Genomic DNA, 18,854 nt, shown 5'->3' with positions numbered 1-18,854 from the left:
CAGACCCAAGTGCTATGTGTATCACAGCTCTAGTAAGTGCTATTTTCTTTCTTCTTTAAAAATAAATTTTGAGAAAAACATATCGTTTAAAATGAAAACCATTTATATTGTAAACCCCAATATAAAATGCTATTCATTAAAATTAACTGACTTCTGCTAAAAAGTAACTGGGATTTTTTGACCTTTACTTTCTTCCCCTGAAAATCTTTGTATGGAATTTATTTTACCTCATGCTGACACTATGCATGAAATAGAAGCTGAAATCAAGGAGAAGTTTTATATTTATCTAGAATTTTTCTATGTTAATGTTGCTAGGAGTAGAATTGGAAATTGGCTTATCTGTAAAGAAGAGTAACCGGTTTTGTTCAAACTTGGAAACTGATCTCTTTTCAGCCATCTGTTCAGAGTAAAAGCAGCAGCAGCAGACCTGATCCCCTCCAGATGATGACAGTGAGCTGCTCTACCCAGATCAGTTGCCATTTCATATTGCCCTTGAAAATCAAAACTGAAAAATTTAATGCTGGATTTAGTAGCTTTTTTGATATTTATGAATGCAAATGCATGTTTTTTTCATGCTGTTGACCCAGTAAACTTTACAAAGATAGCTCTTGCCTCATCAAAAATTTAGTCTTTGTCATATGATTAATTCATGTGACTACTGTAATAACTACAATAAACCAAGCCTTTCTTTTATGTTTTTATACCTTTTAATTCTGATTTATAGCTGCTGTAGATCATGTTGCAGCCTGAAGTTTTAAAAATGGCTGTGACCTTTGAAAGAGGAGACAACCCTATAAATTTGCTGTTGCAATGTTTTCGTTAGTGTAGAAGTAAAATGCCAGATAAAAAGAAAGGCGTTAGTATGCTTGTAGAATATTCTTTTAGTTTAAAAAAAAAAAAAAGGCATATCAATGTTTTCTTTCTCAGTACAGGTGGGTAGGAATATTTTTACTACAGGAAAAACTGGGATGGTGTATGTATCCTGGTTGGTGGTTTGGTTTTTTTTTTTCCTATTAGCAGTGAAATCTTGAAGTAGTGATGACTAGCAAATCCTTCCTGCTTCTTAATATGTTTTGGAATTGAAAGGACTTTGTAGATCTTTAGCTGTATATATTCACTACAGCACTATGAAAAGGTCCTTTTTATTCAGCACTGAAGTGCAGAGGAAATTGGGGCACTTGTCCCAAAAAATAATGCATGTCATCACAGAGCAAGCAGACATTCAGTGGGTGGTTCGTTTTGGTTTTGTTTTTTTTTTCCATTTAAAGTGAAGATGTAGGGAAAAAGCTCTCCATAGCGTTTATGACAACATAGGAGCTTTCTAATTTCTTTGTTATTTGTGATATGGTAAGATCATTAGTAGTAATGGTTAAATGTCAGTTTCCATTCCCTTGGTAGTCTCAGTGATGTGGATTGTTTAACAATAAAATTGGAATTATGAAGACATGCAATTTATTTTACAGAAGCTGCTGATACACAACCTCAGTTTTCATTCAACTCTTCCATATGATCTGCTTGCTTTCTGACTTTTCCTGATATGTATCCTGCCTTCCATTTTATTGTGTGTCCTTCATTTAATTGCTATTTAGATTCAGGATCCAATTATTATTCAATGGAACTGAGGATATGGCATACATGCTTTTAACTAAAAACAAACAAAACCTACCCCAAAACCTGTCTTTAATGTGGCATGTGGGGAATTTCTTACGTATCAGACAACGCAGAGTTAGTCTGGTACTCATTAAAAACATGTAAAAATGAATAGGAGTCATGTTGTAAGATGCCAAACTGTTCACATTTCTTATACACCTTTTGTTTTTTAGAGAAAGGAATCAGCTGACAGGGTCATACACTGCCATTTAAAATTAGACTGACTAAAAGAAATTCATCTTTGCAGCCCTGACTAATACATAATTTCACTCTTCTGCAGTAGCTAAGTGAGATTACAGCCCTTTCTATTTTGAGGTTTCTTAAGTATTTAAAGCCTTTGATGTTTTTTGAAAATCCAGTCATGTCACTGCAATGTTTAAAAGAAAGCCTGCATTTTTTTTAACATCTCAGATTTTTATTTTTCAAAAATGATTTTCATTTTTAATAGTCATCTCATCTTTGGATTTAGAAATGCATTTTATTCATGTTCAAAGCATCTTCTAATAAGATTACTAAGGGTGACTTTGAGCAATGACCCTTTGTCATCACATTAACTGATTTAGAAATTTGGTTCACACTGTTTCTAAATGCTCCTTTGCTGTGGGCTTTTAAAACAAATTTATTCTAAAAATTCTGGTAAATACAACCATAATTCAATTCAAAACTATTTTTAAAAATCCACAAAAAATAAAAGGAAGTGCTATTTATATTTCATGAAAAAATTAAGTCTATTTAAATCTACTTTTTTTGAGGTAGCCATCTCAACCATCTAAAAATAAACCCAAAGACATGAGAATAGAACATTAATTTTCTTTGCCAGTTTAACTCCATCTTATTTTTTACATAATAATATAAGGTAGAGATATATCTTGAAATACTTCTGTAAGAGGTGGATGGTAGATTTTATTGTAATCTTGGAGCCTGTAAAAACATCAGAAAAGACACTGTCTGCACTTTAAAAAGATCGAATGAAAGAAAATGCTTCAAAGGCAGTTTAACTTTTTTCAAGTGTAAGTAGTCCTTCCATTTTGCATATGAAATAACTACATGTGACTACCCAAAGACTGTTCTGACTTGCTGTGCAGTATGTAAAGAGAAAGTCCTTCTCTTCATTGTCTTAGTTCTGCCACACAAGATCAGTGTTACAAAACTGAAAACACATGGCCCTTAGAATACAATTTCTCTGTCTGATTTTTAAGTGGGCTGAATTTTGGGAATTACGGATTTGAGGTCAATTACATAGGAAATCAATAGATGATATGCAGACTTCTGACACGGATATTCACATTTTGACCTTGTATATAATTATTCATTACCATTTTTTTTCTTTATTCGAAAAGTATGCCTGATTCTGAGAGCTAGAAACAGGTTAATCTTTCCCTATTGGTTATATGACATTTGAATGCCAAAATGATGGCTTTGTACCAGAAGATGCAGCTCATGGTTGACGTATTTGAACAGCAATTTATATATTGCTGTTCTCTAATGCAAGAACTTAAAGAACTTATGAATTACTTTCAGTATTCATGAATTGAGCATAAAATGCTAAACTTCAGTTAATATAAAGGGATGGAACTAATTCACAGTTAACTGAAGCTTCTAAGAAAAACTTCTGATCCAATTAAAACCACTCTGGACTTCACTGAGAGATCTGCACAGCTACTCCATTAGCACCTTTCTGAAATATTCCTGTGTCACTGAGTAACTAGAGACAGTTCAGACAACCTTAGCACTGGTAATATTCGTAATTAATCACTTAAACTGAAAGGAGTTCTAGTATACCAAACTTCTTCCTACCTTCTCCCACAGGTTAAAAAACACAGTCAATGATGTAATTTCACTCCACCAATCAGTGTGCCTAATGATGGGCTGTACAAGGAAGGTGTTGCTAAGTTTAGAAGAATAAAAGAAAGCCTTCTGTTTTTTAAAAATCCTGTATTCATGGATGCTCTGAAATGCAGTCAGGCTTTTCCTGATGAGCCATGAAGGCATGAAGTTAGATCATCTTTAACTCTGAGAAATATTTTGGTCTAGACAAGAAGATAGTCTTCTCTGATAAACTCTACCAGCTATGGCTTGCTAAGTCGAATGGCATCTACAAGGCCTGTAAGTTTATTTCCTCCTTGCCTGATACACTGAATACACATTCTGCCCTAATAAAGGTTCATGAGTAGTTCTTTTCACTTTGATTATGTTGAGGAAGGATAAGCAGAACATGTGCATGATGCACTTCTAGCTAAAACTTTGATGTGATTGCCTGTAATTTGTACCAATATACAGTTTTTAACATATAAGTATGAATATAAAGATTCTGCTATTATAAGAAGGGCAGAATAAGCACCTTAATAAGCTTGGGATCTACCATGTTGTTTTGAAGAGGTCTCTGAAGCCTTATTACAAAATGTGCTTTAACTCACATGAAAAGGTTGCCATCATTAGAGAAGGTATGCCTATGTTGATATTAATTGAAATAGAGATTTTTCCAGAGTGTCTAGGCCGACAAAAATGCATTTTCCAGTCTACAGCAACATTATGTGTTAGTTCCAAGTGTATCTTGCATTTCAGATGACAACTTTGTTTCAAGCTTGTGGATCACAGCGTATATGCCAGTTTTTCCAGTTTGTTCTCAGCAAGGTTAAGTGAAAGTAGACCAACTGGACTAAATTATCCTTTCGTACGGAAATTGTGTCGCTGATTAGATGACAGCATGGGACATGTACAAAGGACCTTAGTTCTTGTACTCTTTTCCATAAAATAATGAATCCTTGAGCTCAAGGCCGAGGAGCTCCTAGGCTGTGCTTCAGAATCTAGGGAAATTATTCTCCTCACCTTCCGTCTGCTGTACCGCTTTAGATGTTGTAGTGACTTTTTTTACAGCGTAATGGATTGTTGCCTTTTTCCAGTGAATTGCAAAGGGCCATGTTTATTGTCAGCACTACAGTGATGTGTTGTACCAGCAGCCGAGAAGGAGCTGGATTGTTTCTGCTCTGCCAAGAAGCCATATATCTGTGTATATAGAATATTCAGCCATTGTCAGGCACCTTGCTATTTGCTGGGGCTTCACATATCTCACCTGTTTTAGTTGGTAGAATCTGAGTCAGGAGCAGTTCCTTGGGCCCTCAAACCTTTAGAACGTCTGGTCAGGTAAGAAAGGATCACTGCTGAAGTTTGTCTGCAGCGCGCTACCACAGCATGCTACCGAGATTCTGATGTAGAGGAGTAAAATTTTGAAATCTTTTTCTTGGAAAAAACCCATATGCTTTAAGTCATATGACACCCATGATCCACAGAGAGGAGAATGTGCTGAAGCACATGATGCTGAGGAATTTGAAGCAACTTTCAGCATCTGCTAAATAATTCAGGTTATTTGGATTAATACATTTTTGTTTTGGAAACTGATCATCTTATTAAATCTACCCCACCTATTGTCTTTAAACATGAATTAAGTTTCTTTTAAACCTAGATGCCCCTATAATTGACCATTCTGAATGTTGGAAGTCAACCGGCCATGCAGTAAAGCTTTTGAGGGATTAGGCTTATTTCTCAGTGTATGTAGTAGAAATAGGAATAGAAATACACAAAACAGGATATAATGCCTGAAGTAGACATTTCTGAGAATGTCAGGAAGCAATACTCTGAGGGATTTGTAAAGTTAGAGCCAAACTTAGTATTTAAACACAGCTGACAGAAAAAAATTAATTACTGTTAATTTACAGATTATTGTGCTGGGTTTTTTTTCTTTAAATTGTGGCTGAAGTTACTAAAAATGGTGTTTTGCTCCTGTGTGAAAAAGTTATTTCATTATTAAATTGCATCTAGTGTCAGATAGTTCTTTATACAATGTCAATTTTGGCATGTGTGTTTTCCAATTTCATTTTTTTTATACTGGAATCTGAGTTCAGAGTGCACCTCCTGCTATGGAGTTCCAGTCAAATGAAGTGCATCCATGGAAGCACGTATTTGCTTGTATTTCCAAGCAAATGCAACTCTAAACAGTGTGAGCAAGAGGGTAAGTCTTCAGTAATAGCACTGCCTAGCACTTCCCCTGCTCACAGGAAGGAGCTGCACCTTTCTGAATTTGAGGTTTTTGTATCCCTATGTGCTTCTAGAAAATGAGTAAAAATACCATTTACTTTGGGAGGTATCTTTCTTGTCTGTATCAGATAGTTATATATATAATATAAATATCATATAGTTTCTACATGATAGTTATATTATCTGAACTTCTATTATTTAGTTATTTGTCATTTCAGTGTAATCTTTGTTAATCTTGAATATCAAAAGTCAAGGATAATTGGAATCAGCAGGTTTTGAAGTAGTGCTGGACATCATGTCATGCTAGTCCAGCCTGCTTGCTTTTCTAGATTAACAGAGGACTGCTACTGTAAACTACTTACCTGTCTGTCTTCAGAGGGCCCATACAGACTCCGTAGCAGTCACAGAGGTCTAGAGAAACGAAGAGGTGTTCACTTACTGAACTTCATGGCAGGTGCTAGCCCCAGGTTAGAAAACTGAATTTTCGCTAACTTGAACCGCTCTTGTAATCTGGCGGCCAGAAAAAATTAACAAGTATCTGTTTGGTTAATTCTAACTGGTTTGGGAAATTATGATCCTACCATTTACTGTACCCCCAAATGGCTGTCAACTCCAGCTACCACAGATGTAACCTCTTACTATGACGCAGAAAAACTGAAAAAGCTTCATAGAAGAAAGCAGCATCCCAAGCTGTTGCCCATATTTTTGCTAAGTAATTAAGCCCCAATAAACATTTCCCAATTTTCATTTTGGCTTTATGCTAAAGAAATTTCCAATATTTTGTTGGTTTAAGACTATAAAAGTCTGAAATACAGAAAATTCTATTTTTTAAGAGTTCAGATCTTATGATCTGGTCAGAAGACAAGGCCTAAATGTTTAAATCTATTTAAATTTATGTAAATCAATCTTTTAAAGTATGCATAAATGTACATGTATTCTTATTTGAATTTCATAGTACTGAAATGATCTGCATTGCATCTTCTGTGAATTTGTCTTGCAAGGCTTTTGTATAAAATATGAGGCAATGATTGGGTTGAACCATGAAGTGTGATCAGTTGGCTTTGGAGGTGTAGTTGCCGTGGTAGTCTTTTCCAAGTATCTAGTTTTCTGACTGGGGTATTTTGTAAGGCTGAAAGAACTGCTAAACTACAGGTATTTTGTATAAAGTTTTTGCTCTGATTATTAAACGTAATCAGAAGGGATGGTATGGAGTGAGAAAGATATAACAAGTGCATGGAAGGAAAATAAAATCAAGCTAAAAGTGATAGTGATTGCAAGCTAATTATTGTACTCAGTTCATGTAATTAGTTTTGTAAAGTCTAAAACTAAAGTGTTGAAGTTTGTTTATATCTTCAGGGGACTGTTTTAAAAGAATTACATCTGCTAGAGAGGAAACCAATGTTTTTACTCGAGAAGTATTTAACTTTTTATTGGGACTGGTATCTTTAATCTACTCCAACTCTAGGTATGCAAGTTCCTTGTTTGCTAGCAAGTGTTGATCAACCTAATTTGTTTTCTTGTGCAAGTCAGTCTTTCTAGATGTGTTCTGGGCTATAACTATGTTTTTAATGCAAACTCTTTTTTGCCTCTGAAAATGAAGAGCTGCATAGAATTCAATATTCTTTGAGAAGTCACACCAGACTAGAGATAGTAGGGTAAGAGTTAATTTGGTAGACAATACCTCTACAGAGGAAAACACTTTCTCAGTGTCTATCTTAAATTGTTTTATAAATCAGGTTTGTGTAGTATTCATCTAAAAAGGGCATGCCAAACACAGTTCATTCAATACGCGATGCAAAACTGGGGTACGTCACTGCTATATTTATAACAAAAGCTGTATCAGAGACTGTCGTAATTTAAATACGGTGTATCATCGTGTAGGTGCTTAGTTTGTGCCGAGTCTTAAGCAGAGAAATTCTAGCAGTCCCTGCTTAAAGCCCAGCTGCCTCTGATTGCTGCAGATTTTCCGAAAAGAGGTGGCCTGTAAGACACACAAGTGCCAAATTGTAAAGGTCAAAGCCAAGACGTTCACATTCAGTGAGAAAATGGAGTTGTACTGATTATGGAGCAAAAGAGCAATGCACGCTCGATAGAAAGTCCTCGTAACTGGGCAGCTATATTCAAGTCTAGCAGCCAGTCTTCAGGTGGCTTTGCCTAGTGTAGTGTTTGCTGTATTAGTTTCACTTCTGGGGTAGCAAAAGCATAGACTGCTTGGGTCAAATCTTCATTCAAATTTAGCAACATTAAGTGAAACTGAAGAAAGCTTTCTTGCCAGCTGCATTCAGGAGAGCACTGAATGCCACACACACTTTGTTTTACCTACAAATTTAAAGTCTGAAAATTCTGAATCACTTGGAGCCGTTTTCATTGGACTTTCTTTCTTTTGAACGTCTTTATTTAAATATAAATAACAGCAGCAGGTCTGTGACTCATAGCAAAACACAACACATGCCATTCTTTTTCGCTCATGCTTATTGTTTTTGATGAGCATTTTTTTTCGTAGTTCAGTATGTGAGCATAGAAATCTGTTTATCTGTTTACCTGTCCACTTTTTGGACCCTTTCTTCTAATATTTACTCATTGTATATAGTAACCAAAAGCTTGGTGCCTCCATTGTAAGATGATAATCACCGATACCAGCAGACACCACTGATAAGTAGCTCAGATACAGTTGTTGGATAATAAGAGCCCGTTATTCACGAGCCTATATTCTCACTGCTCAAAATCATTAATTAATCAAATGAACATATTCATATGCAGCAAATGCTCTTGCCTCCATCCTGAAATCAATACTGTATGAGGGTATGATCTATTTGGTGAACGTAATTTATGAAAACAAAATAACAACCTTAACAGTTATTTGTAATTTGTATATCTTATTCACTCCTTGGGTTTTTTCTTTATTAAAAAAAAAACCCCAGCCTTCTAAATTAATCTGTTCTTTTTCTTTCTTGTGCCTTTATCCTTTCCAAGGTTATGCCTTTCTGCTGTTCCAGGAAGAAAGCTCTGTACAAGCTCTGATAGATGCCTGTCTGGAAGAAGATGGGAAACTTTACCTGTGTGTGTCAAGTCCCACAATCAAGGATAAACCAGTAAGTAGCTTAGGCTGTGACACTTATACTGGTTGCTAACCCATTTGCTGTTACTCTTTTCAGTTAATAAATAAATAAATAAACAAATGCTTACAGTTAATTGACTTGTCCATTTCCTGTTACTGTCTGTCCTTGCTGTTACACTGAGTTGACTTTCTGTATTAGCATAACATGGTTTTAATATTTGCTTCTTTCTGATAAATGCCATGTTCAATTAATTTTTTATTTGGTACTTCTGGTATCTCTCAGGAATGTGCATCCTTTTACAATGTAAAACAATGGGATTATAATTTTCCCCTCTATATTATTGGAAAGAAAAGAAAGCCTTATGCAATGAAATGAAGAAACTTAACCCACCCAAATTAAAATCCAGATAGGTTCAAATATCCCCTGTACTTTATTAGGTTTCTTTATTATTTTTTCTGCATGCAACAGCTAGTCAATTTATAATTTAGGTCTCATTTACCTGTATAAACGGCAGGGCAAAAACAAGTAATGCAGAATAGAAGACATACGGTAACCTGTTTCTATGGTTCACACCTCTAACATTCTTTAATGCTAGTCTTTTTTGTGGCTACGGATACATACCAATTAGATGAAAATGACAGAAAAATATGGTTAGATAAAAAACATGCTGCCTTTTAAAAATACCATTTAAAAACTTGCACAGATAAATGAACAACCCAATATTACAGCACAGTGAGCATGCTTACATGATTTCTAGAATCAAAAAAACAGATGAATGAACAGCTTTATCCAAATAACTTCTGAGCAGCTGGGTTTTTTCTGTGTAATCTGAAGATTTCTTATCAACTGTATTGCTTGCTGCTTAACAAAAGTGAGTATTCATAGATTATAAAGACTCCTTTTGTATCCAAGCACAGAAATTAATTTTATCTCCACTCCTGTCAGTGCTTTAAAATTTGTGGATCACTGTATGTAATTTCAGGAAAGCCAGAAGCCCAAACTGCAACTGTAATTGTGCATATGTGGTAAAATCTTCTGAAAGTCCTTTCACAGTTTTCTTATAATGGTGATTAGAGGTAGGGAATTAATGAGGTAGGAGTTTGCTATGATGAAATTTAACTCAAGCCTGGCCTCTAGAGGTGATAAATGAATTTTCTTTCAAACGCTTGGATAAGTTATGTTCTCAAATTGTTTTGGTTCTTATAATACCTGCTTTTCTAAGTTAAAACTGTATTTTTAATTATAGAAAGATTCAGCAGTTGTTTCTTAATTTTGAGTTGTCAAGTTCCTCTACTAAAAACAATCCTTAATACAGGTGCAAATTCGACCTTGGAACCTAAGTGACAGTGACTTTGTGATGGATGGGTCTCAGCCTTTGGATCCAAGAAAAACTATCTTTGTTGGCGGAGTTCCACGGCCCCTCCGAGCTGGTGAGTAGAAGGAAAATGTAGGCCATGTAGTAGGGGGTTCCAGATTAAGCAGAAAAGATAAGCAAAGATATATAGTATATGTAAAAGAGCAGAAAATATACCCTGTCTTTTCTGAAGATTGTAGCTCACTTTCAGTCAGTGACTGTCTTCCTGTCTACAAAATACAAACTGTGAACCTTTTTTCATCTTTTAAACAGGTTACTAATTAGGATTTTCAGTAGAAAGTTTTTCCCCAAGTTTGCTTAATATCCTAGAATTTGGCTGATTTTTTTGTAGTGTATACCATCTTAATCCTAAACCTGGTTGCTTGCTGAGATGCGGAGAAGTTCCCCTTTCCTTTGATTAGAAGAGAAACTTCTCCCAGCCTCTTTCCAAACTGCAGCCTAGGTCTCTTGGTGGCCCCACACTGTACTGAAGACCACTTTCCAGACCCACTCCTAATATAACTCTTTTTTCTCAATCTTTTTCTTCACCCTCAACTCCTTTCTTCACTTTTATTTGTAGAGCCGTAGACAAGACTCCTTAGCCTTTGGCCAGAGGAAAGATTTTTCCCAGCCCAGATCTCCTGGTAGCTCCACCCGAAAAGGCCCCTGTTCAGCACCGCTCCCAACTGTAGCTTGACACTCTTTTCTTTCTTCCTAATCCTTGTATTTTTGATGAGCTAATGACAAAGTCGTGAAGCAAGTGTAAACATTTCTCATAGCTAAGTCTTTTGGCAGCCCTCCCTTCTGTTCAGCAGCCCCTCTCCATCCTTGCTCCAAGTCAGCTGCATAGTTTCTCTTTTTCATCCTCTCAACCCTAACCCTAATTTTTCAGGGCTATAGTAGACAAGTCCTCTCAGTCATTGTCTGGAAGAAAAACTTCAGAATGTTGTTTCCTGGTAGCCCTCCCTTTCCTTTGGCAGCTACTTTCCAGCCCACTAGAACTTCAGCTCCTTGCTTTATCTTTCTCCTAATCCTAATTCTTTTGGGAAGCTATACGCAATGCCCCCCAGCCATGGCTGACAGCAAGATTTCTCCCAGCCCAGGTTTCTTGGCAGATTTCATTTTCCTCACCATCCTAAAATAAGGCATAATTGTAAGACTGTAATTATGTAAATACTAACAATTAAATATTACCTCATTTCTAATTATAGCCTTTATAAAACTGTATGCCATTTGACCTGTCATAGATTACATTTGAAATGTGTTAGATTTGAAAACAGATGCCTTTATATAGGTAAATTCTCCAAAGAAGACAAATATTTTCCAGGTTTTCTTGTTTGCAACTTTAAAGGTCTGATACAGAAGTTTTCCTAAGATATCTGAACACTGCGTGGTTTCCTTGCCCTGGAATCCCATATATTCTTTGTCTATTGGCAAGAGTAACTTACTGGAACTACTATTGTAAATGTTTTTAAATGGTCCTGATGTTTATTCTGCACTGTCACTTTCTGAGATCATTACCCAAAAGATGATCCCAAATCGTTAGAAAGCAGAGGAATCTACTAGTCACTACATTATGCATAGTTTTCCCTTCCCATTTGGAGCAAGAGTGTTATCTGGTTTGGTAGAATGAATCAGACATTTTTTTTGCTCATTGCAAATGGACAAATTAGCATATGGTCTTCTCTTCATGTGACACACACATTTATACAAACACACATACCTACTCTATTTAAAAGTTGTCTCTATTCTATATATAATTAACCAGTGAGAATTTTGTGAGAACTAATAAGGATTTAAATATTTAGTGCATCTTTTTCATTTTATCTTGGATAGCTAAATTTTAAATTGCTACTGAAAGTGTTTTCACATATTAGCATAAAAAAATGGCTGACTTGGCGGGGCCTGTACAGGTCCCAGTATCTTCCTTTGTGAGGGTCTGTCCCTCATCCGTCTGACAAATTTGCCTCTCAACTTTTACAGAGAACTTGGCTTGGTAACCATACATCTTTGCATGGTTTACATGCCTCTTTTCCATTTCCGTGGGCCTCTTCTCCGCTTCCTTCAGTTCTTTCCCTTAACTTTCCTCCTGTATGTTTCCTCAGCCATGCACTCAGCCTGTCTTATAAAAATAATTCATAAAAGAACTTGTTTAGATTTATTCTTACTGTCAGAAAAAGCAGTAAACCATTTTAAAAGATCCACAATCAAGTTAATGTTCTACGAAAGTACTAAGTTAAGTTGTACCAGAAAAGTAGGCTTGCTTTAAGTGTAATAACTTCTGATGTTTCACAAAATTTTGTTTCATATGTAAAACACTTCCTTAATGTCTTCTCAACCTTAGTACTTAGGGCAAAATATTAGATTCTAAATATAGGAATATCTTTAAGTGATCTTTTATGTAAACTAGCCTTAACAAGCCTGGCTGGAGCTTGGGGAGATCCTGAATACCTAATCCCAAATAGCAGTTTTAATTTACAGTATGATAAATTCTAGAACAGGTGACCTGATACCTCCTTTAACAATGTAGCTGCATTTCTTTCACACTTCAGTCACACCAAGTTTCTTTTTACAGATTCTGGTTTCTGCCTTTATATTTTATGGTAATTCATCTAAGGTTGACTCAATCTGTTAAAACCGATGCTTGAGTTTGCTATTTAAACTTTGGAAGACAAGTACGCTAAGGCAAATAGTGCTTTTTTTAATGCAACAAACCATATGCAACACTATTATTTACATTAAATCTATAATATTTAACAATTGACTTCTTGCAGTTGAATTGGCAATGATAATGGACCGTTTATATGGAGGTGTCTGCTATGCTGGCATTGATACAGACCCAGAGTTGAAGTATCCAAAAGGTGCTGGCAGAGTGGCTTTCTCCAATCAGCAGAGCTATATTGCTGCTATCAGTGCTCGCTTTGTCCAGCTTCAACATAATGACATTGATAAACGGGTAAGTGAAATAGCATGGAACAGAATGGTTGTTACTCACAAAACTGTACAGAAATTAAAAACATCCTTATATTAATATTGTATTGGAGAACACTGCAACCTCTGTTCTTCGGATGACATTTGTAATTTATATGAAAGCTTATTTAAGCAGCTAAAGCAGAGTGAAAGAAAAAATCTTGAACATCTTAAATAACTGTTTAGCACTAAAACCGGAAAATAGTTGCTTGTTTTTTGTTCTTGGTTTTGTTTTGAATTCTGAAGGTCAGACACTGTAGAATTAGCCAGCTTCTTTCTCCTCCTTTAGATGTTTGCTCATTGTGCATCAACAGCTTTTAGTTAGTGGCTACTTACATAGCTTCTGACATTTCTGCTGTTATTAGGCAGAATTGTCCTCTTGGCAAGGTACATCTAGACTTGAGGTTCCTAAAACACAGGTTTACCATAAGTATAATGGGTAATGCTGACCTCAGAAGTCTGGGGAATTATTTAACTGAAACCAAATGCCAATAGACGCTTAATAGGCAAAAGGGGGAAAATGAGATGGTTTTTTTAAAATCCATATGAACATTAAAAAAAATTACTTCATTTCCAAGATTTTTTTTTCTTTTAGACCTTCTGTCTTCACCTCTTGATTACATGTACAAGAACAGCTATGTTTTTGAGGACTTGGCATTTAGAATTATTCAAAAGAACGTACAGCATACACTGCTGCTATGTATTTTTACAATAGGCATGGCTTGTTTTCTACTTAATCTAATATAAATTGTTTCTGAAGAAGTCAGCTTGACAGGTTTTGTGCATGTCTATTATGTGCAGTATACATACAAAAACATACAGCTACAAAGTCCAAGCTATTATTACTTTCTCTTTAAAAATCTGAACTGAATTTTTTGTCAGATTAGATGAGGTCATGAAGTTTTAAGTCCTGAAACTATTTTTCTATGGTGCTACTATACCCCATGATTTTAACTAAGACAAGGTTGTTCCTAAATATTTCTTGCCCATTGAATTGTGAAAAATTTGACAAAGACACCAAGAAGATTAATTTGGGGGTCTTAATCATAATGTTGAGCCCTCTGAGATTTATGTCAGCCATGCTTAAAAACTTGCGTTTTTTTCTAAGCTTTAGGATAGAGCCACAAGTGATGCTAGCTGGTCGTTTTTTCCATCAATCGGTACTTTTACTAGTTGGTTGGTCAATTATTTAAGGTTACTTAATTATCTTTTATCTGTTTTTAAAATGGATTTATCTGTATGATGTATGAAGTCTCTTAATCAGTCTTTAAATATTAGTTTTTAAATGTAATAGATTGAAATCCCTGAATTGTACAGCATACATTCTTAAAATTATTTCACTAGTAACCAAAACTGGAAGTGTGAGAGAGAATCTATTTCAGACCTTCACAATTCATGCTTTGGAAATGTGAGTAGGTGGGGATCTAGAGACATGCTGGACATTGGACCTGCTTTCTTCTAATTTCATTTGAGATGGTGCTTTTTTATTTTACATGATGCTTCTAATTTTAGTGGTAGGGCATCTGATATGCGAAATGGCAGTTATTCAGACTTGTTCTATGCAATACTAGTAGTACAATGTAATTAAAAAAAATAAAACTGGCAGTTACAGCTGTTCCGTTGGCAAGAAATATAGTTCACTATATAAGCTTTACTTCAGTGAGTAACATTTGTTGTAATGTGATCAGGATAAGCTGAAGTAAAACTCACACAGGAGAAACTCGCATGTTGTCAACTGCTGTAATAGTACTGTTGCAAGTGCCCAGTCATGTATCAAAGTACTACTGTGTTTGGCACAAGTGCTTTAAACCCAAAAAGAATTCCTAAGATATTTACAACTGAGTGTAGGACAAAACTCAGCAGCTCTCTGGCCTATTTCTAGTTGGTGGCAAGGCCATAGTTGGAACAACTATGAAATGTTACTACATTCCTAGAGCTAAAAACCTTTAGATAGTGGCAGAGTATTTGATACAAGTGCCTTTAGTCTTGTTTAATTTGAATCTTCTCTTCCTTTATTAGTCTGGTCTTGTATTTTGCAGTTCACAAAAAACCCAACCAACCAGCCAAACACAAATGTCTCTGGAAAAAACCCTCTGAAACTCACCAGACCTCTGAAGTTTAGAATTGTAATTTTGTTCTTGATCATTTTTCTTCCTAAATGCTGCCCTCTCACGCCCTGCCCCCGTAACAACTGTATTCACATCCCTGGAGGTTTCTTAGACAGCAGCAAAATCCTTGGAGATGCTATTTTTACTATACTTCCGTCTTAGTACTTTCACATACCGAACTTTTCCAAGAAATGTTGAATAGTTACCAAAGCACACCCTTCTTCCTTGAAATTTTCTGACAAGTAAAGTGGTTGGTATGAAAATTTAACTACCAGCCTCTTTGGGTTAATCCAGCATCACTTGAGAACCTTCAATAGAGTCAGAAGAATTAAAATATTGTTCCTTCTGTTCGTATTTAGCAAAACTACGTGATCTTCTTACTGTTATTTTTCTTCTTCCTGGTACAGGTGGAAGTGAAGCCATATGTGCTGGATGATCAGATGTGTGATGAATGCCAGGGCACTCGCTGTGGTGGAAAATTTGCTCCATTCTTTTGTGCCAATGTTACCTGTTTGCAGTATTACTGTGAATACTGCTGGGCGAGCATACACTCTCGTGCTGGGCGAGAGTTCCACAAACCACTGGTAAAGGAAGGAGGTGACCGACCCCGCCACGTCCCATTCCGCTGGAGCTGAACCCCAGGCCTCACCCAGCAACAAGTACTGGAGTAAATAAAATCGAGTGAAAAGAGAGCGCTGCCTCAGGGCTTAGTGTTCTGGAAATCTGTGCATTCGTCCTCGACTTTAATGAAGATATGGGTCTTTTTATTACTATTATTATTATTTACAGTCACATTACTGAACTCAGTGTCCAGTATAATACAAACCGGCAGAGTGTAACTGTACTGATTTTGCACTTTGATTCACACAAACATCTGCTTGGTACCTTAATTTCCTACACAAGACTTGTCACTAGTGACATTATGTAGACTGCCATTCTCATCAGCCTTCACTGGTTGATGTGTATGTGATGAAGATTTTTTTATTATAATTATAATTATTTTTATTTTTGAACTGGAGCATGCACTTATTTTCAGAAATTTAGACTTGCCCCTAGCAGATGACTTACCAAAGGTAATATTCACAAGTAGGTGGCAGATGTAGCAAAAACTTAAACAGATATTCAGCAATCATTAGTTTGGGTCATTTAGAGTAGTAATAACCCTTAAAGAAAATAAGCCTTTAGTTGCTCTCCATTTTGACTTGTAAGGATGATACCTCATAAGCTGGATCAGACTTTTTTCTTTTGTTTTGCTGAGGTTTCTTTTTGTTTGTTTTTGTTTTGGGTTTGTTTTTTTTTTTTTTTTTTTTTTTTTTGTTAGGTCTTTTAGTGTTATGTAAATGTATGCTGCAATAGCTTTTGCTGCTATTAAAATGGTATTACTAATACCATAATACTCTATTCAGGCTAGGGTATCAATTAAAAAATGAATATGTGATTAAAATAGTGATGGCTGCTGAAAGGAGATCAGTATAGCATACAGAAAAGCTTCCAAGGAAGGTCAATATTTTTTGACTGCATGTTTACTTAATCAGGTTGCTGCATGCAATAAATTTTATATATGTCTAATATAAAACCTGCCCACAATGCACAAATTATGAATCTACGTAGGCTACAAAATACTCAGTAACAAAAAAAATTGATTACTGACTGGAGGAAGGCATGCCTCAGTAAATGTAATGCTTCTGAAATTAGGATCAGCCCATTACAGAATGACCTATATTACAACAAATATAAAAACTAGCTGTAGGATGTTCTTAAAACAAATTTGTGGATGGTAGATGAAGTACTTTGCGGTGCTCTGTTATATATCGTGCAATTTATTTTATATAGTAAAGTGATTATGTCTAGTACTGTGATCAAACTTAACTGTTAAAGCCTCTGTATCCAACATTAACACATTTTTGACAGTTTGTAACAGGTACATAAGCAGAAATGAGCTCTTAGTTACAATCTCTCTCCTAATGCTTGCGTCATTTACGTAGCTGCAGACCTTGTCCAGAAAACCAAAGAGCTCATGCTAGCGTACATACACTACCGATTAGATAGTCTGTCAAACTAATAAACTAGGCACATTTAAGAAAGTTAGGAAAAAAAAGTGGTGCTAAAGAAATGTCTGCATATAAAAGTAACACGAGATGTCTGCTCTGTGGATGTGGCGTTATCTCTCTAATCCCTGGATGTATCCTGTGAAGCTTGAATACAATTAAGACCTGCTAACACAGTGGACATTTTTTTAGCATGAACTATGGGGCTGCAGATAGCATATAAATATAAACACACTTGGTATACTAATGATTGTGAGAATGTGTACACTATTTTTTTTTTTTCTTTTTCCTCCTTTGTTTTTGCAGTTCTGGGGACAATCTGACTGGATATGACACCGCATAGTAGATTTAAACGTTCTGGGTTTTGTTTGTTGTGATGTCCTTGTTTGTGTCTAATTTAGTAAGTTGTTTTTCCCAATGTTTAGTTACGAGTATTGGCTTTGAAAGGATTTTTTCTGTTTTTGGAAAAAAAAAAAAGAAAAAATAGTTTTTTACTGGTTTAAAATTCTTGTTATAATTCTCCCTTTTGAAGTTACTTCTGGGCGGTTTTGTGATATTGGTTTTCCCAGCCCAGGTGTCTTTTCTGTTTTTTTTCATCTGTACAAGACATTTTGTTATGCACTACTTTTTGTATCTAGACAGTTTTCAACAGTCGGCTGATGATTTTTTTTAAAGAAAAAGGCATGCTTTCTGACTGACATGATCTTTTGCAATACCTCAATTTTGAAATATAGGAAAGAAAATGATATTTTCTAAGTAAGTTTATTCAGAAAAATATATATTAATTTAATTCTGCAAGAAAAATGATTTAACAGATGGGTAACTTTATTTTTTTCATGCTTATTTGAGTTTTTTTGAAAATGAAGAAGTTAGAGCTTTATAACTGTAATATTAAAGATCATAGCTAACCTACAGAAATCTACCTAATTATGTGAAAGAAGTAAACCTTTTTGAAGAAATACCCCTCTTTCATGTAGAAAAATACCCCCAGAGAGAAAGAGAGAGAGAGAGAGAGAGAGAGAGAGAGAGAGAGAGAGAGAAGCTGGAAATTGTACAATATAGCATAATGTTGGATTAAATCTAAAACAAAATCATCATAAAGAGCAGGTGGAAACACAAACTCCATTTGGTGCTGAAAGTTGTGAATAGAAGGTGAAAAAATATTTTCCCTTAATTTGTATATTTATAATCAAGTGTGATTATGCACGACTGACCAGAATTGTGAGAGTTCTTCTGTTTGTATTTTTTTAAAGAGAACTTTTTTTAGTTTATTAAATTATGACATGCTCCCTTTTGTTTTGTAAATGAATGTGCCCCTGAGTTGTTAATATGTTATATTAAAAGAGGGTCCTTCAAAAAAAGTTATTTTTTAAAATACGGAGTTCTGAACTGCAACTTGACTAAGAAGCCCCTGGGTACAACAGGTCCTATTGTGGCCTTTTCTGATGTGAGACTTGAACTAGTCGATTTTTTTGAAGGCTAACCTAACCTCGACTATTTGTTGTTATGTGCAATACTGTTTGTACTGTTTGTATAAAAAAAAAAGAAAAATGAAAAGAAAAAAGGCATAAATCTTTATTGCAGATTTATTTTCATTGCAGACTTTAGACATTGTGATTCACTAAAATCA

General features: G+C 35.4%; 1 protein-coding gene across 1 annotated transcript in view; it reads left to right on the top strand.

Moving 5' to 3' along the window:
• CPEB3 (cytoplasmic polyadenylation element binding protein 3) overlaps window positions 1–17,944 on the top strand; it is a 95,934-nt gene extending 77,990 nt beyond the window's left edge. Inside the window, exons 8-12 of the mRNA XM_086466709.1 lie at window positions 8,659–8,777; window positions 10,060–10,174; window positions 12,873–13,054; window positions 15,584–15,835; window positions 17,531–17,944. Coding sequence (XP_086322835.1) covers window positions 8,659–8,777; window positions 10,060–10,174; window positions 12,873–13,054; window positions 15,584–15,811 — 644 coding nt within the window. The 3' untranslated portion in view covers window positions 15,812–15,835; window positions 17,531–17,944. The remainder of the gene's footprint in view (window positions 1–8,658; window positions 8,778–10,059; window positions 10,175–12,872; window positions 13,055–15,583; window positions 15,836–17,530) is intronic.
• The last annotated feature ends 910 nt before the right edge of the window (window positions 17,945–18,854 follow it).

This window comes from Leptosomus discolor, chromosome 6, assembly GCF_034619465.1.
Source record: "Leptosomus discolor isolate bLepDis1 chromosome 6, bLepDis1.hap2, whole genome shotgun sequence".
Taxonomy (NCBI): Eukaryota; Metazoa; Chordata; class Aves; order Leptosomiformes; family Leptosomidae; genus Leptosomus; species Leptosomus discolor.
The sequence above is the reverse complement of the archived record's forward strand: the minus strand, read 5'-3'. Positions and strand labels throughout refer to the sequence as shown.